At 38.4% G+C, this 26,682-nt stretch overlaps 1 protein-coding gene across 3 annotated transcripts in view; it reads left to right on the forward strand.

Annotated features, from left to right (window-relative positions):
• The window catches only part of DOCK4 (dedicator of cytokinesis 4), a 480,387-nt gene that overhangs the window by 390,321 nt on the left and 63,384 nt on the right, over positions 1-26,682 (forward strand). For all 3 annotated transcript variants that reach the window (XM_010344060.3, XM_010344067.3, XM_003921080.4), the window contains exons 28-30: positions 6,276-6,351; positions 8,849-8,949; positions 9,381-9,439. In XM_010344060.3, coding sequence (XP_010342362.3) covers positions 6,276-6,351; positions 8,849-8,949; positions 9,381-9,439 — 236 coding nt within the window. The remainder of the gene's footprint in view (positions 1-6,275; positions 6,352-8,848; positions 8,950-9,380; positions 9,440-26,682) is intronic.

A 26,682-nucleotide genomic window follows, 5' to 3' on the forward strand; every position in this document is an offset into this window, starting at 1 on the left:
GGGATAATTAAAAGAACAGTGTCCTTGGGCAAGCAGGAATGAGATTGCATGCAAGGTTGCTACGTATACCAGCCCAAGAACTATCTGCTACCTGTCCATGACAAGCTTGCACCTAAAAATAAATCACAGTATAAGCATGCAGTTTAATTAAACTGACATTGTTTTTTTGTGATAAGACTTTTCTCAAGGCAGGAAGCTTCCCACACTTAGAGCAGCATTGATCTACTGCACACAAAGAAAGCTAGGAGCATTGACAGTTTATCCATAGTAACAGGAAGGAAGGCGGAATATGCAATACCGACCCTGAGTGGTGGAGTAGCTGACCTGCTTAGCATCCATTGACACAGCTTTGTTTTACTGTTTTGTTTTTGGCTTTTTTAATTAAGTGTAGTTGTCCTTAAAGGATTTTACTGTTCAGGGAGAGAATAGATATTTATTTTTTATCGAAACTATATATTACTATGCTGAATGTGCCAAATTTGAATAGTTACAGCAAATATTGGCACAAGAATTGCTTGCACAATTCATCTCCTTCAGGTGAGTTGTGAGGAGTTGGTAGAGAGAATCAATGCATGAAGGAAAGGCTTTCTTAGGGTTTAAGCCTAAAAGGTCAAAACAGAGGCTGTTGTCATATGAGTGATTTTCTGCCATTACTGCCCAGTGGAGTACTGGTCAAAAGGGTTTGAAAATCACTCCATGTAAATCCTTTTCCTTTCTTTTAGCTTCATCCACAATGCGTGCCTCATTGACTGAAAGTAAAATCACTCCTTTCTCTGCTTCCCTGCTTTGGCTGATTCTGTGCCCTCCACTTGGATCAGCTTTGCCTGTCTAATTTCAGTCTGTTCAAAATAGCTAAAAGGAAAATTAGAAGTTTTTCAAGCTTCACATTTTAGAGTCATCTAAAATGGCAAATCAGTATAACAAAGTGTAGACTCAAATGTAGTCATGAGGCTACAGTCATTGAACACACACTTACTGGTCTCTGCCCTTGTGGATGCAGTGGTAAACAAGGCCAAATTCCCAGATGCCATGGCTCTCTAAGTTCCAGCCCTTAATCTCCTCCTCATGTGTAACACCAGTCCTCAGAATAAACATGACTACATGCATCAAATCGCCTGGTTGGGCCTGGTTGCAAACCACCCAAGCCATAGGTAGTGGAGTCTTAAGCATCCTTTGGGTGGTTTTCATGCATGCTGAAGTTTGAGAACCACTAGTTTAGATGCATTCCCACATTGGTTATCCAGGAATTTCTTCACCCCTACATGTTTTTGTGTTGATTTCTGCTGCCCCAATTAATCCACCAGGTTGTAGGGAAATTGTTGGACCATAGATTTAGAGTTCCTTAGTTTTTCATTATATAAACATCAATATTGTGAAGACTCAGTTTATCCACAAAGGTATTTCTCTCAGTCCATGTATGATTTTTTAGAGATGGGCTTATGCTTGAGTAGATTATAAAACTGGAATAATTTTCAAACAAAAAAACAAATTATGGGAGATAAGCTTTCCCAGGTGAGAGGGAGAGGGAGAAATAGGGTTGCTTAAAGTTACTTCTTAAGCTCAAAATGAGATGGTAACTGGAAAACCATAAAGCAGTAACTTTGATTTCCTGTATACCCGTTTCTCTTTTATATATAAGTTTTATCATGCTGTGCCTGTAGATTATGATTGTCAAAAATGATCCTAGTGCATGCATTGATGTGGCAGAAATCAGTAATTTGGGCCAGGCACTGTGGGGCCGAAGCTGGCAGATCAGTTGAGGTCAGGAGTTTGAGACCACCCTGGCCAGCATGATGAAACCCCATCTCTATTAAAAATACAAACATTAGTCCGGGCACAGTGGCTCAAGCCTGTAATCCCAGCACTTTGGGAGGCCAAGGCAGGTGGATCACGAGGTCAAGAGATCGAGATCATCCTGGTCAACACGGTGAAACCCCATCTCTACTAAAAATACAAAAAGTTAGCTGGGCATGGTGGCGCGTGCCTGTAATCCCAGCTACTCAGGAGGCTGAGGCAGGAGAATTGCCTGAACCCAGGAGGCGGAGGTTGTGGTGAGCCGAGATCGCGCCACTGCACTCCAGCCTGGGTAACAAGAGCGAAACTCTGCCTCAAAAAAAAAAAAAAAAAAAAAAAATACAAACATTAGCTGGGCGGCAGTGGTGGTTGCCTGTAATTGCAGCCACTTGAGAGGCTGAGGCAAGAGAATTGCTTAAACCCGGAAGGTAGAGGTTGCAGTGAGTTGAGATCAGGCCACTGCGCTCCAGCCTGGGTGACACCATCTGGAAAGAAAGAAGAAAAGAAAGAAGGGAGGGAGGGAAGGAGGAAGGGAGGGAAAGAAAGAAACAAGAAAAAGAAAGAAGGAAAGAGAGAAAGGAAGGAAGGAAGGAACAAGGAAGGAAGGAAGGAAGGAAGGAAAGAAGGAAGGAAGGAAGGGAGGGAGGGAAAGAAAGAGAGAAAGAGAAAGAGGAAGAAATCAGTAATTCAGCCATTTGTGGTAGCAGATTGAAAATCTTTTTTGATTATTGAGTTGGAGCACTGAGATTTTTAATACTCCATATTCAAATATTTAATACTCCATATTTTTTCTGTGTTTGGGATCTACCCTGTAAACAGTTTGGTTACTCTTGCCATGGAATAGCCTCTCTCTCCCTTGGAAAATTGAGTTTGTTACCAACTTTCTGTGACATTTGGCCTGATAGTCTAAATTTCAGATACTGTCATATTTCACTAACACCAGAATAAAAGAATGAAACCAGAGAAGCCACATGGTTTTGGATAAATTGAAACAAGTAATGAAAAGTCCCTAAACTCCACAAGTATCCACTAAAATGAAGGAGCAATAATGTATAAACGCCTCTGGCTGGCTTAGGGACCTGTGTGTCAGGAAACAGTCTCAGTGACGAGTTACCACAGAAAGCTCTGGGAACTCTTGGCAACTTGGGCTGAATGTTATAGGTATGAAAGAAAAGCATTTCAGTAGTCATTTTAAGGTCTTTCTATCCTTGGGCAGTCATATTTTTGGAGGCCCTACTTCTATCAAACGTTAAATAGACCCACATGCCACATTAGATATAATTTTGCTGAAGAAAAAAATTAAAAGTATTTTTTATATTTGCTTTTTACTCATTGACTTACTAAGTAAAATAATTTAATTTTGATTGGCTGTGACTTCTCAGCATCTGTGTATACTATATTTAGGAATTATAAAATTATAAAAAGTAATCTATAATTTTTAAATTGCATAAATATTAAAATTGGCAATTAATGGAAGTCATCGTGTCACTTTCTGTGGACATGTAGTTATTCATAATTTTTACTTTTTATTTTGCAGTTTCAGTTTGGTTTCATAACATTCTTTCAGGTCTCAAAGTATTCCAGAGTCTCTGAAAGGCTCACAGGCCCTATGCCCTGTGCCTCTTTCTGCCTAATGGTAAAGCAGCCCTGATAAGAGGGTGAGGTGTTAAATCTAGAAATAAGAACTGCAGGACCCCTATGAAAGAGGTCCCATACAAATCTGCCTAAAATTTCAGAAGTCGGGAGAATGGTGAAGCAGAATTTGCAGGAATATTATTTCTGATTTAGGCCACTCCAGAGCCTAATTCTTCAATAGGTGGTTGCAAACCAACAGCATTAGCATCCACGAGAGCTTGTTAGAAATGCAGGATCTCTAGTCCCACTCCAGGGTTGCTGGATCATCTGCACTTTAACTAGATAACCAGGTACCTGTTAAAGTTTGAGAAGCACTGCTGTAAGGTAGAGCAGTGGTTCTCAGCTTTGAGTACACCTTAGGAATCACTTGGGAGCTTTGACAGTCCTGATGTTCTGGTTGTAGCCCAGACCAATCATTAGTCTCTAGGGATGTGATCCAGACATCCATATTTTAAAAGCTCCCTGGTGATTCTAGGGCACAGGGCAGGTTGAGAGCCACTGTTCTATAGTAAGGCCACAGAGATTCCATGTTGTTTACCGGCAAGTGTACTTCAGAAAGTCACAAATATTTATTCTGTGTTTGGGATACACTATGTAAACAACAATTCGGTAAACCTTGCCATGGAATAACCTCTCTCTCCCTTGGAAAATTGAGTTTGTTTCCTCCTTTCTGTGACATTTGACCTGGTAGTCTAAATTCAGATATGTCGTATTTCACTAACACCAGAGGTATTGTGTCTGAACATCAATTTAAGCTGAAACTGTGGGCCACAAGGTGATTTTTAATGTAAAACTCAGGTGTAGGGGGACTGTGTGTATTTCTCTGTTGAACATCAAAGCAGACAGTTTGTGCTTATAACTACATGTTAAGGAAACAGGGTTTTCTTCTTTCAATTTGGAAGTCCAATGATCTTATTAGATGCTAGGCAAGAACAACTTTCTTGCCTGATAGCCTTTCATTTTCTGATGATTCAGTTTCAGTTTCTTATAGTAAAACTTAAGTAAAATATTTTGGAAAATCAATGATGTCTTCAATTATCATTGGTTTCTCCAGTGTCTTTGGGAAATTGCCACATTATACCATCATTGGCAGGTGATGTATCTCTTTGATATGACTTTCACTGATGATATCTGCCATTTAGGGGACTGAAGAAACCACAAGACTTCTCAATCTCATAGGTTTTTCTTGTAGTTAAATTTCATAGTAAGATTCACTGAAAGGTGCACATGACGTATGTAAAATGCACACGCATGTAACAGTACCTGTTCACTGTAGAGTGGATGCCCATGAAATTGTGGTGGTTTTTCCTTTTCTTTACCTTGAACTTCCACATTGAACCATCAACTTACCTTGTTAATGTTTCCCTACCCCACCAGAAAGCTGTAATAGTGAGTTTCCCAGCAAATAACAATAATGAATATTTATATCTTTCGAAGACTGTATTTTTCTAATTAGTAAATATAATCTCTGTTAGCCAGATAACCAAGGTATGAAGTTGATAGTGTATTTTGTTTTCTTTGTTTTTCATTTTACCTAACATGACATAACTACATCCTTCAATTCCAGATCCCATGAAGAGAAGTGAGGCTTTATCATATCATAGCACTCATTACACTTGCATCTCAGAAAAGGCAAAAGAAATTTTAAAGATTAACAATTTATATATTGGTGCTCAGTTATTAGTAGCTCAGGGGGTAGCTTATCTTGCTTCAGTATAATGCTGTATTAAACATTAAGTAAACCAACTGGAAATACATTCAACTTTAAATATTTATCCTCCAGTTGTAAAAATTAGCAGATTTTAAACAAATTGCAAAACTCTAGAACTAACCAAGGATGCTCACCAAATCCTTTTTTTTTTTTTTTTTTTTTTTTTATCTCCCCGGTGAGCTACCTGTGGTTGTATTTGTTCCCTTGGTCAGGCTTTTTCTGTTTTCTCCTGTCCTTTCTCTGAATGTCTCTAACATTCTGTCAGTTTCACACAGCTTAGCACTGGGTTATAGACAATTTCACAGTCTGTAATTGTTTCTTTAGTGGAAATCTTGTCACTCTGACAGAGGGAATCTGCCTTCCATAGCTTTTGCGTGCCCTCTAAGACTTTAAACGGGAGAACAGAGAGAAGGCTAAATAAATATTCAATATATTCTATTATTTTTTTCCTATCCATTTTGTCTTTGGGCTTCATTTTTTCTCTGTATTTTAAAAAGTGTGGCCTTCTTTTATGATAATCAGAATGAAATGTTCCTGTAATCCTAGCACTTAGGCAGGAGGATAGCTTGAGGCCAGGAGTTCAAGACCAGCCTGGTCAACATAGCAAGACTCCTGTCTCACAAAACCTGAAAAAACACTTAACTGGGCCCAGCAGCATGTGCCTGTAGTCCCAGCTACTTGGAAGGCTGAGTCAAGAGGATCACTTGAGCCCAGGAGTTCGAGGCTGCAGTGAGCTATGATCATGCCGCTGTGTTCCAGCCTGGGCAACAGAGTAAGATCCTGTCTCAAAAACAAATAAATATGGAATGTCATGTTTGTAGTAAATCATTTTGTTTTGTTTGGAAATTAATAAAAAAACATTACAAAACATCAAGATAATAATGTATTACTGTCTGAGTCATATGAATTCATAGATCTTTCTGTGTATCAGTTTACAAAGGACCTGACTTCAGTGTTAGATTTCTTCCCCTTTTTTTTGCCTGGTGTCTCTTTTATATTTCAAATATGAATTATTTAATATTGCTCCAAATGCTTACTGAAGAAGACTTTATTTTAATATCTTTTTATTCTTGTATACTAAATTATTTTCACTAATACGAAGTTTTCACCTTGACATTATTTTTTTTATCACTAGTGTTATCATTACAACAGTTCTGTACCTCTCGGATGCACTTCGTAAGAACTTCTTAAATGAAAACTTTGATTATAAGGTAAGCATTCATTTAGCTGACTCTCCTGTTTGGGCTAAAATAATTGCATTGTATTATAGCAAATTATCTAACATTTTCTTGGGCCATATTAGTTTTAACTATGAATAATAATAGAACAGTTTTCATTATATTTGTGAACAGATGAAGGCTTTAATAATGCTTATCAGCCTGGGAAATCATAGTACCTAAAAGGAGATGGTTTTTTATTGTTACTATAAATTTTAATTCTTGCTCTTTTCTATATGATCCCTGTTTGTGACAAAGGGGACTTTGAACATAATTTTTTTACTTTTTAGAGATGGAGTTTATATGAAGGAAACATTTACAAAGTAAACTCTTTAGTTTCTTATTTCTCTGTCTTCCCATTTTTTAGAATGAATAAATGAGAAGAAGAAAAATGAAACATTGGTAGGATTGTTTAAGGCAGTACCCTCTGTATATCTATAACATAATGTGATATACCTGGGTGCCTACAAATTCTTGATATACTATTTCTCAAATAGCAAATGATAAATGTCAAACAAAGATGAGCAGTGCCTATCTTGGCTTTCTTTCCTAATGATCTTTCTTTGTTATTGGCATCTTTGTTTCTTGTTCTGTTTTCAATAACATTTTCCATATTAAACATTTTTGTAAAATGTTCTTATTGGAAAATAAGAAAATACTAATAAGCACAAATATAATAAAGGAATTTTAATAGTTACATAAGATTTGTCTATATTATAGCTTATATCAAAACTTCTTATTTTATTCTTATAAATTATTCATTTTATATACATTCTTATAAAATAAATCTTTGCATATATCCCTAATTATTTCTTTTCTTCTTCTTCTTCTTTTTTTTTTTTTTTTTTTTTTTTGAGACAGAGTCCTACTCCATTGCCCAGGCCGGAGTGCAGTGGAGTGATCTCAGCTCACTGCACCCTCTACCTCCCGGGTTCAAGCAATTCTCTTGCCTCAGTCTCCCAAGTAGCTGGGATTACAGGCAAATACCACCATGCCCAGCTAATTTTTTTGTATTTTTAGTAGAGAGGGGGTTTTGCCATGTTGGCGAGGCTGGTGTCAAACTCCTGACCTTAGATAATCTGCCTGCCTCAGCCTCCCAAAGGGCTGGGATTACAGGCATGAGACTGTGCCTGGACCTTAATTATTTCTTTAGATAAATATTTATTAGTGGAATTGTTGAGTAAAAGGTTATACCAATCATATTTGATTGCCTGTTTTCCTGCAGTTACACCAACACTAGAAGATTTTTTTTCTTGACAGATAGAGAAAAGTCCTGTTTGCTTTAATTTGCATTTCTCACTAGTTATTACTTACTGACTAGTTACTAGTTATTGACCAAAATTCATATTTTTGTGAATTTTATGTTCTTGACTTTTATTCATTATTTTTCTTAGGGTTTTATGATATTCTTTTTAATTTCTTTTTTTTTTTTTTTTTTTGAGACGGAGTTTCACTCTTGTTACCCAGGCTGGAGTGCAATGGCACGATCTTGGCTCACCACAACCTCCGCCTCCTGGGTTCAAGCAATTCTCCTGCCTCAGCCTCCTGAGTAGCTGGGATTACAGGCACACACCACCATGCCCAGCTAATTTTTTGTATTTTTAGTGGAGACGAGGTTTCACCATGTTGACCAGGATGGTCTCGATCTCTTGACCTCATGATCCACCCGCCTTGGCCTCCCAAAGTGCTGGGATTACAGGCTTGAGCCACCGCGCACGGCCTATTCATTATTTTTCTTAGGGTTTTATGATATTCTTTTTTATTTCTAAGAGCTCTTCATCTATAACAGATACTAATTCTGTGTCATATTTCTCCGGGTTTGTTATTTGTCTTTGGTTTTACATGGTATCAGAGGAGAAGTATGTTCCTTCCATTATGTCCTTTATTTATTTATTTATTTATTTATTATTATTTTGCTAAGTTTACTTCAGGGAACTTTATTCAGATCTCTTTCTGATTCTGTTTTTTGGTATAAGAAAACTTAAAAGATTTGTCTGGGCAGGGAATTTTTATATAATGTCTGAATTTAAAGCAATTAGCGTATCTGAAGAAGTGTATGCATTTTTTACAGGTTGTACATTAAAAGGAGTTCCAAAAATGAACTCACACAGGAATAAAGAAATCCATCTTATAACATATCCTCTTGGAGATTCTCAGACATATTACAAGAGGAACCACACACCTACCATTTAGCATATACCAAAATGCTTGTGAAACCTGGAATATACCTTTGGAGCAATATATACCTAGATATTAATGGTATTATTTATTTAGTTCTTTGTTATAGAAAATGTCAAGCATATGTAAAAGTAGAGAGAATAGTATAATGAACACCTATGATGGTTCAACTATTATCAACTCAGGGTCAATCTTACTTCAGCTATACCCTCATCCCCTTACCAGTTTGGAAGCAAATCCAAAATACTGTGTCACTTCACCTGTCAATATGTTTATAACACCATAGTATTGAAATATCTTGTTCTTGTTTTAGATCTGGGATTCCTACTTTTACCTCGCAGTCATTTTTATAAACCAGTTGTGTCTGCAGTTGGAGATGTTCACACCTTCCAAGAAGAAAAAGGTGTTAGAAAAGTAAGTGTCAATGTATAGATCAGGTGAGAAATGTTGCCTCTTAAAGAGTATTTAGTTCAAATGATTCACAAACCAGAATGCCTATAACTGGAAGAACCAGTGAAGAACGCAGTAAAGAACCAGTGACCAAGAGTTCAAGAAGCAATCTTTTCTGGATGCTGTGATATTTTAAACATGTTTGCACATTGTTTTGACCTGGCTCTTTCAGGATTCAAAATGTCTATAAGATGCAAAGAATTATGAAATACATCTATTTTACTAAAAGGTTTACATAAGGATTTGACTTGGAGGCATCATGACATGTATATTAAACGTCTTTAATTAAAAACTCCTTACCTTTTAATTCAGAATGACAGCTTGTATCCTAAAGACACACAAAGACTTCTTTTTTCTGGAGGTGTTGTATCAGGTTTGGTTTTTTTCTATTTCAGGTATGGTGACATGCGGGTAACAATGGGTTGTGAAATTTTCAGCATGTGGCAAAACCTAGGTAAGTGGAGAAAAGAGAAGCCACATCCACTGTACAGCTCGTCACTGTACTTTGAAGTGTACAGCTCAAGAAGGGCAATTTACCAATGACAGCATTTGAAACCAAATGCCTAAATCAATAAACATCAATAGAAAGTAAATGACACTTTGGCATTGAGTAAGGTTACAACTAATTCTTTAAATTGGTGTCTAAGAAAAGCCACCTTACCTTTGTGTGTTTAATTGTTAATTAATGATAAAATTTTGTAATCTAGCATTGCTTCAACATTACACATATTATTTCCAGCAATGAGCTAATCTTTCAGAATTTGAAACCATAACAACTCAAAATTTCTAGACCTCTGAATTGAAACTGTGAATCATAATAAATTTAGGTTAAACTTCATGAAACGTTGACTTGAATGTCACTGCTCTTAAAAACCTGAAACCATTGTCCTATATATAAGGAGTATAGCCAAGGGATTTTAAAAGCATCTGCAGTTGCTAAGAAACTGTTGGATCCAATTGTGTTAATCTGCCACAGCAGGTAGAGTATATTATCCCAGAAAATGGATGGTACAGATCTGGTTACATAGGAAACAATAATATTTGGGAAACAAATTGTTTTAAAATTCATTGGCATGGGGTCCCTTTCTAGAGATTTATAACTTATTTCATTTAGTATATTAACTATGCTGATTTTTAGTATTCATTTACTATTACTGCATCTTAATTCTCCTTTTTGATTTATTAAAGTGATTGACCTATTTGAGTTGAATATGTAATGACGTGAAAGTATCCTTTCTCTTGGGCTCATCCGAGCACAACTTGAAGATGGAAAGATTTATTTTCTGTGAATGAAAATAGAACCATTGTTGTTTTACTTCCACTCATGTTACAGACTGACTTTTGACCAGGATCATAACAGGGTGATTTTTTTTTTAATAGGGTATGTATATTCCTCAAGTATACTTAGCAACTTGAGGGATCCTTGTTATATATAATTAAGCCCAGTGTTCAGTGGTTGCTGATGATTTTAGGAAAAAAAAAAAAAAAAAAATGAGGCCGGGAGCAATGGCTCACGCCTATAATCCCAGCACTTTGGGGGTCTGGGGCGGGCAGATCACTTGAGGTCAGGAGTTCAAGACTAGCCTGGCCAACATGGTGAAACCCTGTCTTTACTAAAAATACAAAAATTAGCTGGGCATGGTGGTGGGCGCCTGTGATCTCAGCTGCTTTGGAGGCTGAGGCAGGAGAGTCACTTGAACCTGGGAGGTGGAGGTTGCAGTGAACCAAGATTACTCCACTACACTCCAGCCTGAGCAACAGAGTGAGACTCTGACTCTAGGAAAAAAAAAAAAAAGAGTTAACATCTTGAAAACAACCTCCAACTATGTAAGGCCAACCAGAAGATATCATGGTCTGTCTTTAGATGCGGCTCAAAAATAGTTTTCTTATTTGGAGACTGCTCTTCTTCGTCTTCAGGTTTTATTGATTCTTTGTGTCCTTATTTTTTCAAAAGAAGATCAAGGCCCTTGTCGTGTCCATATTGCCTTTGACATTAATTTAGCAAGATGTTTTTGAAAGAATGCTGCATTGAATCTGTTTGACTGCAGTGGTTGCCTAACTTCTCTGGGCTCAAATTACGAGACCAGGACAGATTCGGTTGGGTTACTAGAATGTTAAAAAAAAAAAAAAAAAAAAAAAAAAAACATGGCCAGTTCCTGTTCTAGATACATGTCAGCATTGCCATCTATAGTTATTTCCACATAAATCTATATCCAAACCGTAATAGTTATGCACTTAGGCCCATGACCCATGGGCTGCTAAATAAAGCTGTCACATTTAATCTCCCTAAACATGTCATTGTATACTTCATAAACTTTCATCCTCTATTTTGTCTTTCTTCTAAAATGAAACTATTTCTACCTCTCTGGTTTTTATGTTAAATTATGTCTCTTTTCTCTGAGATCTGGAGAATATGAAAAACTTCTGGAGCATATCAATCCCTATATTGGAGTATTTTGTCACACTGTAGCATCAGCATACTTGGAAGCTTGTAAGAAATGCAAAATCTCTCGCTCTACCTTAGACCTACTGAAACAGAATCTCAGGGACTGGGGCACAGCAATCTGTCTTAGCGAGTTCTCCAGGTGATTCTTATGTACTTAGCTAAAAACTGAAAAGCACTGCTTTAGTTTATCCTCTTTCTTTGTTGTTCCAGCCCTAAAGACTAGCTCAGCACAATCCCGGGACTCTGTTAGAAAAGGCACCTCCCCTCCAGCCTGGCAACAGAGTGAGATTCAGTCTCAAAAAAAAAAAAGTCTCCTCCCTTATACTCAACTTACAGATTCCCAGCATGACATGGTTCAGGCGTAGGGTCAGTGTAAATTTTCACTTCATTCCTTGGTCGCTGCACTATTTCCCTAGAATTGTGTCCTGACTGCAGAGACTTCCCAAATATTAGGTGAATTTTAAAGTTTGTTGCTATTGTACAATAGCTAGAATTGGAAAATATTCAGAAATGATAAAGCCTCTCTTCCAACATGTATTTTTATAAAATGAGAAGAAGAATTAAGTATTCAGGGTGATTTTTTGATACCCCTTATAGGCCTTAAATCAGCTTGTTACTTAGGAATATCAAAATGCATTAGTTATCATTTGGTTTACTTATAAATATGGCATGTTGAGAATTTGAATGCTAAAAGAGAATTTATTTAGGTAATTATAAATTTGCCATGTTTTAATGTAACAGGCCAATAAATTCATATGACTAAGTTTATGAAGCACTGGCTATATGCAAGTGTTTTGGAGGGCATAAGAAAAAATGGTCCACACCTGTTAAAATCTTAATTTTAAAATCTTATATTTTAAACTTTTTGCCCAATTTAGTTGGAACTATGAGAAAGCTTGACAAAGACAACATCATCATGTTTTAGTAAAGCTAATAAGCTTTTATGAATTCATAAATCAATATCATATATATATATATATATATATATATATATATATTTTTTTTTTTTTTTTTTTAGATGGAGTCTGGCTCTGAAGCCCAGGCTGGAGTGCAGAGGCACAATCTCGGCCGACTGCAACCTACCCCTCTTGGGTCCTGGTTCAAGCAGTTCTTCTACCTCAACCCCCTAAGTAGCTGGGATTACAGGCACGAGCCACCATGCCCAGCTAATTTTTATATTTTTTAGTAGAGATGGGGTTTCACCATGTTGGCCAGTCTGGTCTTGAACTCCTGACCTCATGATCCGCCTGCCTTGGCCTCCCAAAGTGCTGGGATTACAGGCATGAGCCCCTGCGCCCAGCCAATATCCTCAATATTTTAAATAGATACAAAACACACTAACTTTTAGAAACTAGAATGAAGGAAGGAAATGCCCAAGGTCACTTAATATACTTTTATCCACTTGAAACTGCCTAGTTGATCTAATTTAGAAATACACGTTTTACTGGATAATACTTTTACACCAGATTTGGTCATTGATGTTTACCTCAGAAGTGTTGAAATTCTTCCATATGCTAGAAACATGTTGTTTTTTTCCATTCTACTGATGGCGGTCGGGGGGGAGACACATGTACTTCAGTGACTTGTCAATTTTTAAACTAAAAGCTATAGTATTTTAAAATCTGATCATTATATCCCTTAGCAACCTGTGAGCAATTTTTCAACCCTATGAGACCTAGAACTGCTTACGTTTTCAGTGTTATTTTTAACCATAAATCAGCTGACTAATAGACATTTAGTTGTGTGTGCTTAATATATTTTATAATTCTAAAATTACATAACAACTTACCTATAGTATTACAAATGCTTTTATTTTTATTTATTTATTTATTTATTTTTTGAGACGGAGTTTCGCTCTCGTTACCCAGGCTGGAGTGCAATGGCACGATCTCGGCTCACTGCAACCTCCGCCTCCTGGTCTCAGGCAATTCTCCTGCCTCAGCCTCCTAAGTAGCTGGGATTACAGGCATGCGCCACCACGCCCAGCTAGTTTTATTGTATTTTTAGTAGAGACGGGGTTTCACCATGTTGACCAGGATGGTCTCGATCTTTCGACCTCGTGATCCAACCGCCTCGGCCTCCCAAAGTGCTGGGATTACAGGCTTGAGCCACCGCGCCCGGCACAAGTGCTTCTATAATGATTATTTACATACAGAAAGTTTAACCTTTGTTCTGAATAAGTAAATATTTGAATTCTTTAGTATATTTGTAGCTCATACAACTGGGAGAAGCAAATTCTAAATTCTCTTCTGCTTTCCCCTCAGTCTTGGAGTTTTTGCAAGCAGGGCCATGAGCACCCATTTTTTTGTCAACAGGAATGAATCCATGGCTCTGCTAGTTCATGCTTCAGCCCTAGTTCTATGAAGTCTGGTTTGGAACATAGAAACAAAATCAAAAGGTTTTGTTATCTAAAGTTAAAAAAAAAAAAATTCCACGGGTCAGCAAGGCAAGGTTTCTCTTCTTTCCCGTGAGACAGCAGTGGTTCCTGGGGACAGAAAGGCTTTGAGCTCTTGCCTGGAACTTTGAGTCATGCTACCTATCTCCAGTGCATACAGAGCACTGAACACATCATGCCACTCATATAATTAAAATTTAGTTTTAAAGTATTTTTAAATTGTAGTAAAATACATATAAAATGTATATCTTGGCTGCATGTGGTGGCTCACACTTGTAATCCCAGCACTTTGGGAGGCTGAGGTGGGTGGATCACATGAGGTCAGGAGTTTAAGACCAGCCTGGCAAACATGATGAAACTCTGTTTCTACTAAAAATATAAAAATTAGCTGAGTATGGTGGCATATGCCTGTAATCCTAGCTACTCGGGAGGCTGAGGCAAGAAAATCACTTGAACCAGGGAGGCAGAAGTTGCAGTGAGCCAAGATCGTGCCATTACACCCCAGTATGGGGGATAGAGCAAAACTCTGTCTCAAAAACGAAAATAAAAGTAAATGTACATCTTAACCATTTTTCAGAGCACAGCTCAGTGATATTAAGATATTAAGTATATTCACATTGCAACTATCACCCCTATCCATCTCTAGAACTCTTTTCACCTTGTAAAACTGAAACTCTATACCCAATAAACAATAACTTCCCATTCCCCTATTTCCCCAGCCCTGGTACCACCATTCTACTTTCTGTCTGTATGAATTTAACTACTCTGGGTACCTTACATAAGTGGAATCATACAGAATTTGTCTTTTTGTAACTGGCTTATTTTACTTAGCAGATTGTCCTCAAGATTCATTCATGTTGTAATATATCAAAATTTTCCTTTTTAAGGCCGAATAATAAGCTGTTGTATGGATATACCACATTTTCTTTATTCATTCATTCCTCAGTGAACATTTGGATTGCTTTTGCTTTTTGTCTATTGTGAATCATGCTGCTATGAAAGTGAGTGTACAAATACTCTGAGATCTGGCTTTCAGTTCTTTTGGGTATATAGCCAGAAGTGGAATTGCTGGATCATATGGTAATTCTATTGTTATTTTTTTGAGGGAACTCCCCGCCGCACTGTTATCCATAGCCGCTGTAACATTTTACATTCTCACCAACAGAGCACACACATTCTAGTTTCTCCATTTTCTCTCCAACATTTTTCATTTCCTGATTTTTTGGTAGTGGTCATCCTAATGGATATGAGTTGGTATCTCATTGTGGTTTTGATGAAATAATTTCCTTTTGGAGCATAGAGGCCAGCTAGTAATAAGTAAACACCTTTTCTTAAATATGGTATTCCTCAGCGGTTTCATTTTCTAACTTGAAGGACTAAAAAATGTGTTATCAAGAGCTGTTGTGGGGGAAGTCAAATATTTTCCCCCAAAACTTTACCTATCTGTGCCCCTACTTCCAAGAACAGAGAAAAAGGTTAGTCTTTACCATTATGTTCCAGCTTTGGCTTTTGTCTTCTTCAAGGTTAAGTTTTTCTATTTTTAAATGAACTAACATTCTTACTAAATATAAAGTGGGCTCTTTGTTCCACATTTGCAAACACAGTGTCTTGTAACTGCTGTAGAAAAAAAATCAATACTTTCCTAGCAGGCTGTTCTGTGTGCATAAATATAAAACTCCAACAGCCCAAGTAGCAGGTGCCCTAAATACTTCAAAACAAGACCATGTGGCCAACAATTAGAGATGGAGAAAGTATACTAAATCTGTGGTTTAAAAAGAAATCATTTAAATGAAGTTTATTTTGCTGTTGCTGTACATAGTTCAAAATTGCTTTGCTGGTTCAGTAGGAATTAATTTTCTCTGGTTGGAGAGCCTGTTCAGGTTTGCAGATTCCATGTTCCAAAAGTATGTTTTCAGCAAATAAGGCTATTCTCATGCATTCCTGCACAATGACTTAAATATAGGTGTGGCTTCTCTGACCTTCTTACTGTCAATGGAAAAATCAGGCTATAGAATGTAGTATATGGACCTTGTTTGAATTGTGATTGTAAGAAATCTGCTATAAATGACATATTTTAAAACCATTAAAGGAAATTTTAATATAGGCTGGGTTTTAAATAATTTAAGGAATTATTATTTTATTTGTCTTTGTTAAGTGTGATAAAGGCATTCTGAATCTGTATTTGTAAGATGTCCTATCTGTTAATGCTTAATGATGTGTGTACAAGTAGACTTATACAATATCTCAGACCTGCTTTAAAGTACTCTAGAAAAAGAAATAGTTGATGTGTTAGGTAAAATGAGAAGGACGAGAGTCTTGATAATTATTGAAGCCAGATAATGCATATATGGGAATTTATTTTTTTTAAACTATTTTCTCTAGTTTTATGTACCTTTGAAATTTTTCATAGTAAAAGCAAAATTTTTAAGGAGAAAATTTGATTGTATCCATAAGTGGAAGAGATTTTTTTTAAGAGATTCAAAATTACTCAAATAAGTGCATGCTAATATGGTCTTTATTAGAAAGACCAAGAGATGCCAGGTTCCAAAACGACTAAGATAGTAACATGGAAGCTCTGAATCTCATCTACCAACTCAGGCATGGGAGCACTATTCAGGCTGGCAGGAAATGCATTTTCGTTTTGTATTTCCTCTCTCTTCCATCCCCCTTTTCCCACACATACCCAAAAGCTGTACAGCGGTTCATGTCTTACACAGTGTCAAGGCAGCAGAGAGGGCACAGCTGGGGCTCTGCTGTGGCACAGCCTCTGTGGCTGGACTTTGAGCCCCTGTAGCCATCTCCTGGGGCAGGATTATGGAACAAATGTAAAACCTGTTAATCTCAGGATTTGTGAGCCTTTGCCCCAACAGAAATTTTCTGCCTCCTTTTCTCTTTCCACCCCTTCAATTTCCAGGACATCTTGATAAGCTGTTCAGTGGGTTTGGGCTTTTTTAAATGACAGTAAGAGTGATTGAGTTCAGGTTGCATCTGTTTTCTACACTGACAAAAATAACTGAGGGAAGGAATTGCAAATGGTAGCTGCTAGTTACCAGCTGGAATTGTATATGTTGATAGAATGAGGAAAATACAGGGAGAGCAATGAATTTATATTTCAGTGAGTTTGTCAGTCTTGAAAGCATTTATTCTTTTGGAGGTAAATATACAATTAGATTAATAGAAAAGTTTCTTTCGAGGTATTCTTGCTCTGATGAGGAAAACTAAGCAATCCTTTGGTAAAAACAAAGGAATATCTAGGTCAAAAATAAAGGTAGGAATGTAAAAAGAGTTATGAGCCAAGTTTCTTTCATACATAATGGATATGGATTAATAATTTGGAGATAGTGATGATATGTCTCCAATGAATGGAAGAACACCAGGGTTTTTGGTCTTGCGCCAATGTAGATAAAATGACACGGATACACGTGGAGTGGTTTTCAGGAGTGAAACGTTTTAATAGGTAAGAAAGAAGAAAAAAGAAAACAGCTCCCCTGTACAGAGACAGTTGGGGGAGTCTTAAAACAAAGACATACCCCATGAGCAGCAGGAAAATGGTTGGTTATATCAGAGGCTAGATGAGGCAGTGTTTGATTTGCATGGGACCAGGGTATTGGTTTGACCAGTTGTGTCATTCGCATAGCTCATGAAAAACCTGGCCCTCCCACCTTAGTTCTTTAATATGCAAATGTGGGTTGCCATGATGGTCTGAACATATGGTGTTATCCAGAAGTGGCCATGACACTTGGCACAGGTAGTGACAATGAGAAGGCAGGAATTGCCATACTGGCCATGTCAGATGGGCCTGGTTTTTAATTGCTTGCATTTGCATATCAAAGCTTGCCAGCCTGGCCCTTTAAGCCACCTTTTCTGTTAGAGAAGAAATGCTTTGGGTGGTTGCTTTTAATTACAAGAAAATTTTCACCAATAACCTTTACTATTACTATCTGCCTAAAAGTTATTTCTTAATAACTCATGTATTATTTCCCCTTTAAAGAGAAGTAAACTTCACTGCTCTTAGAGGGTGTCGGATGATGATTCTTTCTGGCTGCTTCCTGTTGAAAAGGGGTGTCATGTAGGGGAACAGCAGTTGGGCCTTCTCCTGAGGATGATTTAAGAGTTTTGGGAAGAATGGGGTGACTATGTTTGGCTTTGTTCATAACACAACTCCACTGTTTGGAGTTTGATTACCTTCAGGCTAGAAAAGATAAATTTTACAAGAAGGTTTAACATAGAGGGTTAGAATATGAGCATTAAGATTACCACCATTAGTGAGAGTCCTATAGACTATAACTGACACCTGTTTGTTACACCAATGGATGGTAAAACTTGTTTGCATTTACTAGATGTCACTGTACATTACCAGAAACATTAATATAAAAGTAACATTTTTCTTGAGGAAAAGCATATATTTCCCCCTTGGCTTGCCATTAGAGAGTAACTTTAGGCTTAGGCTATTTTTATAAGTTGCAAGGTGATTGGGAGAGATATGTTATTGGTTGGCTTAAATAACTTTAGCATTAATTTTGACAATTTCTTTTCTTTAATTATTACATTTTTTATAACTTCTACAGACCCTACAACATACTTAAACTTTCTGACTTGTTCTATACATCTTTTCATTAAACAACCAGTTATTTATTTTTTTAGGACAACTATTTACCATACCAAATTTTTCTGTATATAAAATCTTTTTTTTAATAACCTTCTTTTCCTAGCTTAAAGTGCATTATATTATCAACCTCTAGTAAAAAGTCCTGTTAAACTTAATAATAGTAAAAACTTTTATACTTTTTATCCGTAACTATTACTTTTGCTATAAGCAAAACAACTTTAAGTCTTTCCTGCAATTATTAATCCTGTTATAAGGATGACAGTCAGGCAGAATATTACAGCAATTTGAATTTTACAACCAGAATTCCACATTGTTGGTGCCACAGTGTATAGTTTTATTGCAAATAGTAGCAGGACTATAACAATTCCCACAAGAACAGTATAGTAAATAATTTCCGTTTAAAATTATTTTTTTACTTGCCAAGATATAATATTCTCCTTTGTGTATTTATAAGTTACAAATGAAATCCCATGTGTAATAAAAATTTACTTGCATATATAAGTTGAAAAGAAGTTTTACTATTTGTTATTTGAAGTTTGAGAGGAAAGGGTAGAAATAATGAAACGTATCCGGTGAGGTAGGAGTGGGATTAAGATGAGTAGCCCTCAGTTACTTACTTTTTATGAGTTTTAGCTTAAGATTTTTTATTTCTTTACATTGACATTTAGGACGTTCCTCTGGGCTGTCAGGGGTTGCTCCCTTAGCTTTTTAGGCTTTGACTTGAGTGTGATGTATCCAGAAGTTGATTTCTATAACTTTTATTGCCAAGGGTGTTGAAAGAAAAACAGTGTGGGGCCCTTACCAGGTTGGCTTAGGGAAGGAGAGAGAGATGAGAGTTTTTGATAATACTAAATGTCTTGGGTTGAATAAAGGTGGCTTTATTTTCTGGGGTTGGGCTTCTGCTAGTTGTGTCAAATTTTGTTGGAAGTGATAGAGAAGTTACATGCTTAACCAATTTAGAGATTTTCTGCCAGAAAACAACATCTGAGCATATTGATAAGTTTTATTCTTTCCCAAGTGAAAAGCTTGGTGAAGGATTTTAAGGACTTTCCATTGGTTGGAGGCTGGCAAATGGAGTTTGCCATTATTTGACCATAGCAATTCTGAGGGCTGGAAAGTATACCCTTGAGACGTGGCCTATTTTATTTCTGTGGGGAATACTGAAGTTTAATTTCTTTTATGGAGCCTTCCTGTATTAGAAGGGGTTTGAAGCATGTTGATGCCTTGAGGCTTCCTTGCCTTTGACTTAGCTGCCTGATTAGCTAATTTATTTCCTTTGGCAACCTCACTTGTTTCTTTTTGGTATTCCTGCAATGCATTATTGCTATTTCTTGTGGAAGAAAGGCCGAGGATAATAACCTATTAATTTTCTGGTGATATTTTACAGGAGAATCATTAGTGGTAAGAGAATGTCTTTCCTTTCAAATGTCAGCATGAACATGGAAAATTAGGAAAGCATACTTGAAGTTAGTATAAATGTTAGCTACCTTTCCTTTGCTTAATTTAAGTGCTCATGTAAGTGCTAATAGCTTAGCGAATTGAGCGCTGTGGCTGGGGAAAGACATTATTTAGAGTGACTACTGCTTATCCTGCCTTATGTATTTCTTGTTTTACTGGCCGTTAGCTAAGAGCTTTTTCTAGAGAACAGTAATTATGCCACATTACATGAGGTGTAAACAGTTAAATTATTTCCTAGGGTTAACTTGGAGGCTTTTTTGACTAGTAGAACTATTATGACAATGGCTTGGAAGCATGTGTAAATAATAGGTCATCCTAACTGCAACTGAGGTTGAGAAAAATACTGGATTAGAGTTTTTCCTGAGACACACCTTATAGTCTTGCTATGAGAAGAGGAGAGAGAGGCCTGGATTCAAGAGGAGAAAAGAGAGAGACTGGCTGTAGTGTTTAAGAGAAGGTTTACTTTCCTTTCTTTCATTTTCAGAATTACCCAGGGCTCTATTCTATAATGGCAGTTTGAGCCACTGGAGCCAGGGCTTGAGCCCCAGGATCCATCAGTCCTGCTGGACCTTCTGTGAGACTGGTCCTGAACCCAGTGACCTCCATCTCTGGGGGCAGTTCTGTCTCCAGTGGTCTCCACCACAGGCTGGACAGGGTTGAGATGGCTTTTTCTTGCTGCCTGGCATTCTTTTCAAAATGCCCTGGCTTGCCCCACTGATAGCAACTAACAAATACACCTCGGAGATCCCGGACTTCGCAATCCTGCAAAGCTGCTGCTAGAGCCTTTGTCCTACTCCTGAGCTTTTCTTTCCCTTTGGGCATCCTTCTTGTCCCTATTAGAAAAGACCAAAGTGCCACCGTTAGGTGATTTTCTAAGGTACTATCTGGTCCTATAGCTTGCTTTTGTAGTTTCTTTCCAATATTGAGAGCTGCCTATGTAATAAACTTTTTTTTTAGAATGAGCCGTCCCTTGATTGGATTAGGGAATAAGGAGGTGTGTTCTATTAGTGCTGTTCTCAACCTTATCATTAAAGCCACAGGATTCTTATCTGGCTTTTGGTCTATTATAGACAGGTTAGAGTGTTGGCCCTGGTCTTCCATAGGCCTTCTAAAATGCATATTAAAAAGTGTTCGTTTGTTTTTTCATTTGTTTCCTGAGTTATTGGGGTTTCAATCAGAGTTGTTTATAGGAATTGCTTCTCTCCCAATTGGGGATGATGTGTCTAATTTCTTTCTTTCTTTCTTTCTTTCTTTCTTTCTTTCTTTCTTTCTTTCTTTCTTTCTTTCTTTCTTTCTTTTCTTACTTGCTTTCTTCCCTTTTGGTGTATTGTAGGAGATATATTGCTTACCTCTAAAATTCTCTGCTGCTTGCAGGGCTGCTTGCTTTTTAGCTGCCATTAGGGTCTGGTTTAGGAGCAGTATAACATCCTTCCATGTAAGGCAAAATATTTGAGTTAAAGTTTGGAAAACTTCTATACACCTATTTGGGTCTTTAGAAAATTGGCTTAAGTTTTCCTTTACTTGGCTACAGTTCTGTAATTAGAAGGGAACTTGAAGGGGCCCCAAATAAGGGTGATTTTTAGATGGTTCCCCTGGAAGTTGCTTTTTTGAATTTTGGGGAACTATTTGCCCTGGGCCTGCCCAATAAGATTTATAAAAGAACTGGGTTGATCTTATAACATTTGCAAAGGTTTGGTAAAAATGCCATGTCATTGTGCAAAAGAAAATGAGCTGCTTTTCTTTTTAAAGTTCTGAGATTAAGGAAGTTCCAGTGTTTCAGAGTGCACTTCAGAGGGTGTAAGCTGAAGATAATTTATTACCAATTCAGAAAAAGAAGCAAGAGTAAAAGCATTGTTTTAGTCTTCTTCTTTTCCTGGTTTTGACCCAGAGTGGAGGAGAAGACAGGGAGCATTCTCCAACTGTTTTCCCTTTCTGGATTTTGGATCTCAGCATCATATTAAATGTGCTTCCCATAGTTGAAGGCATGATCCTGATGAACTAAGTGATGGGACTAAGCATGCTTATCCGCCTTGTGTGATTTCCCCTTTGACTTCCTAAATGTGTGATTTGCCTGGATTTCTGAAAAATGGATCTTGGAGAGACTATATCATTTGGGCAAGGATTCTTTAGTGGAGGCAATGTGCTAGATTGCTTGCTAGTACAGCCCATGCTAAAGCACTTACCCTTAAAAAAATGGTTCTGGTTAACTTCCGAACTTAAAATCCCCTTACTAATTAAGTACCGTTTTAATAGGAAACACTGTAGGTGACTTAACAGAGTGTAGAAACTGAATGGCTGTTTTTTTTTTGTTTTTTTTTTTTTTTTTTTTTTTTGCTGATGGGATAATATCGAGACTAAAATTTGGCTACAGAATATATCTTACTCCCAACTGCTGAAGGCAGAACTTTTCTGTTTACAGAAGTAGCAGTAGAAAAACATAAAAAGGAAAAGTTGCAAAGCTGCGGTGTACTGCAGAGAACTAGCAGTGTGTCTTGTATTAGTGAGAAACAAATAAGAGAGTGGAAAGGATTGTGTGACTTCAGTGATATAAAGGAACTTTTAGATGGGCACAAGTCTGTGGGTTGTTTACAGAGCTGTATTTCTGGCTAGACACTCAAGGCACTTTGTCTAATGGCTTTAACTCGCGCTGACACTCAACCCAAGGTAAAATCAGACACTCCCGTGATACAGCGGCACTCTCTGAAGGTTGTGAGGTTTCTAGGGCGCACCCAATCCTAAGAATGAGGGACCTTCCAGATGCCCCAAGGTGCTGTGTCTATACCAGCTAAAGGAGGGGGCAAGCATGTTGCCACTAGAGATCATGAGGACTTTGGTCTCCTCGGGCACTCTGTATGCAGAGCAAAGGCAAGAATATTCAGCTCTTAATGGAGGCAGATATCTGAGACAGCCTTGAGACAGCGTCACAGACTGTGGTTGAGAAGTTGATACAAAGCCCTCTAGGTATCTTCAAGTTAGAAGGTAGTTCAGACCAGTGGCCTCTGTCAAGGGTACCTTTTCCAGGAGGATAGAAATTCCAACAAAATTCGTGCTCTTGAAGGTCTTAGCACAGAGCTTCCCATCTCCTCCTTGTCACCATATTGGTCTGCACAGGGTAGGCAGGACGCTGTTCAGAGGGCCTTAACAGAGGGTACAGGTTCTTACATTCTAACTATTGTAGCAGAGCTCTGCTGATTATATTTGACAAAGTCAGTGATCAAAACATTCAAATTAAACTCATGTTAAAGAAATATATTGTCTCTGGGAGCTAGGAAGCCCACAAGTGGATCTGACTTCAGGGATGGCCATTTTCAAGAGGACACACATCAGGGCTGGCCATTTCCCAGCTCTCCTTTGTTCTGTGTGTTGACTTTGACCTCTGTGTACTCTCAGGCTGTTTCCACTCTGTGGGAAAATGGCTTCCATCAGCTTTAAGCCTATTTCCCCTTTTCAAAGTTCCTTTTAGAATGTTGCTCAGGGCCACAGATTGCTCCTGCTGGGTGATGTGCCTATCATGAACCAGTCCTTGGGGCCAGGGATGAAGCTGGGTTTCGTTTGTTTGTTTGTTTAGAGATGTTTATGTTACATGTTGCTCAGTTGGACTCAATTTCTGGGCTTCAATGATCCTCCTGCATCAGCCTCCTGGGTAGCTGGGACTACCAGCAGTGCCACTGCACCAAGCTGAGGCTGGATTTTTACAAGGCCCAGGTTATATGCCTACTGTTGAGGCTGGGTCAGTAGAGTGGAGATTTCTCAACCCACCCAACCACATGAAATGATGGATAAATGTGGAACAAATGACATATGTGATTGCACTCTCCCATCAGAAAGAGAAAAAAAATCCCACTTCCTCCCCACCCGTCAAGTTCCTGACTAATTGACTTTCTTGCATTTACTCTCAGAAAACTTTAAGAAGAAAAATAGGCAATCCTTTCCAGCTCGCCTTGTCTCTCTCTCTTTTTACTTTTTAATTGTAAATTAAATTTGTAATCAGGTTTCCACTTGCATTACTCTTCTGCCACATCTAAAGACCTATAGTAAGTCCCATCCCTAGGATAGTGATTAAGAATTCATTGTAGAGCCAGCCTATGTGAGTTCAAATGCTGGCCTCCCTAAGTAACTAGCTGAGTGACTTTGGGTGAGTTGCCTGACTTCCAAGGATTTTAACACCCAGAGCAGGACCTGTCACAGGGAGCGCCAGGGAATGCTTACAAGTACCAGATGTTATTAAAGAGTTACTGCATTTGACAGCCTTGCTGCTCTTCACTTCTGAAAAACTTCGCTGTCATTTCCCACCACCACTTTCTTATTTCTCCTTCCCAACCCCACACCCTGTCACTTTAGTCGGCTCCTCTCTTGTCCCAGCACGTATGTGCTCAGGCTCTCCTGCTCCTTTTGCTCCCCTTATGTTTTGCCACAGGGTTCTGCCATGTGACTTCGTTCACGCCATTTATCACTGAAGATTCTGAAATAGTCCGTCTCCAGCCCAGGCCTCCGTCCTGAGCCCCAGACCAGGCTCTTTGACACCGGCTACAGTAGTCAGTGTTAGAAGTACCTCAAACATGCCCCAAACGGAAGTCATGGTCTTGCTCTCATCATAAGTTGGCTCCTGCTCCTATAAATTTAATATCATTTAATAAGTGTTTACTCTCACTCACCCGCTGGCCCCTTTTTCCCATTACCATGGCTGCTGCTTTTAGACCAATACTTATCATAGTTACTTGGATAGCTTAATTGGCCCTCCAGCATCTGTCTCCCCACTACAGCCCATCTTCCACTCTCCCAGTTATGTTCTTACAAAATAAAGCTCTAATCGGCCACCACCATCCACAGCTGAACTGCCTAACTCCCCCTTCCTCTCAGCTTGGCTTACAAACTATGCCACCCTCATTGCCAACACTTCTCTCACCCAACCCTGACCCCTGCCGCACTGAACTTCTGAGCATGACACACCATGCCTGGCTAACTTTTTGTATTTTTTGTAGAGATGAGTTTTCACCATGTTTCCCAGGCTGGTCTCGAACTCCTGAGCCCAAGCGATCCTCCTTCCTTGGTCTTCCAAAGTGCTGTGACTACGGGCGTGAACCGCTGTTCCCAGCCCTTTGTTGTTTCTTGATACTAGATTTGTAGCTTAGCAATTGCCCAAATACCCATTGTGATTTAGCTATTTCCAAGTATTTCTCCAAATACAGTGTTCAAAATACACTAGGCATTCTTTTTGTTTGTTTGTTTGTTTTTTGTTTTTTGTTTTTTGAGATGGAGTTTCGCTCTTGTTACCCAGGCTGGAGTGCAATGGCGCAATCTCGGCTCACCGCAACCTCCGCCTCCTGGGTTCAGGCAATTCTCCTGCCTCAGCCTCCTGAGTAGCTGGGATTACAGGCACGCACCACCATGCCCAGCTAATTTTTTGTATTTTTAGTAGAGACGGGGTTTCACCATGTTGACCAGGATGGTCTCAATCTCTTGACCTCGTGATCTGCCCACGTCGGCCTCCCAAAGTGCTGGGATTACAGGCGTGAGCCACAGCGCCCGGCACACTAGGTATTCTTATGTCTTGAGTCACTAAACGAGTATAATGACTGAATGAATTAATAAAATGGTGAGACAGCAAACACATACAATATAAAGTAAGGTCCAGTTTTATGATCTTGACCTTCCCCAAACTTTCCAAACTATCTATTAAATGAATACTTTGTTCCTTATCAAAACATGTACGAGAAAGAAGTCACCCTTATGGCTTTGTCTCTCCTTGTGTTTATTGTAATTTCGGTACTTAAAAATTCAGATCATTGCTTTGACTGCTGTAATGCCTTTTTGAGGGAAGTTGATGTATAGAGACAGAAGATACCGTGAACTCTCTGACTTACAGACTATAGGGAAGTTTTTCTAAATTCTCTTCTCTCACATTGGTAATATGTGCAGCGTTGCAACATGGCCCCTCAAATCTAAAATATTCAGCTATGTGTGGTAACAGTGACCCTTCTGTGTCATTGAGAGAGAGGAAAGTTTTGTCATGATAGAAATGTTCATACTCTGAGGATATTAGAGAGTGAATACTTGAGGATAGAATTAATCAAACAACTCTCCTTGATTCTGGATATTTTAGCCTAAAGGAAAAAATAATACATGAGTTTAGCTTTGAAATGTTTCAACAGTTTCACTGGTTGTCCAGAAGTCATTGTGTGCCCACTTTCCTCATGTGTTCATCTATTGCCAGTGTTACTTTCTGTGCCAAGATCTGAAAAACTTGCTATTGACTCAGTCACACTGTTGCTAATGTTCCAAAGCACTGAAAATAAGGCAGTTATGTAGAGGTGAGGGCCACATTCCAAAGACAGTGGATGTTCCCTGCAGCACTTCCAATCACAAAAAAAACAGTGAATTCATAAACATCCGCATGTTTTCCCAACTCTCATTCATCTCAGTCATTATTTTTTCTCCTCCCCAGATGCTTCCATATTCACTTTACTTTAAAAAAAACCCTCTAGCCGGGCGCAGTGGCTCAAGCCTGTAATCCCAGCACTTTGGGAGGCTGAGGCGGGTGGATCACGAGGTCAGAAGATCGAGACAATCCTGGTCAACACGGTGAAACCCTGTCTCTACTAAAAATACAAAAAATTAGCTGGGCATGGTGGCGCATGCCTATAATCCCAGCTACTCAGGAGGCTGAGGCAGGAGAATTACCTGAACCCAGGAGACGGAGGTTGCGGTGAGCCGAGATGGCACCATTGCATTCCAGCCTGGGTAACAAGAGCGAAACTCTGTCTCAAAAAAAAAAAAAAAAAAAAACCC

Source organism: Saimiri boliviensis, chromosome 10, assembly GCF_048565385.1.
Source record: "Saimiri boliviensis isolate mSaiBol1 chromosome 10, mSaiBol1.pri, whole genome shotgun sequence".
NCBI lineage: Eukaryota > Metazoa > Chordata > Mammalia > Primates > Cebidae > Saimiri > Saimiri boliviensis.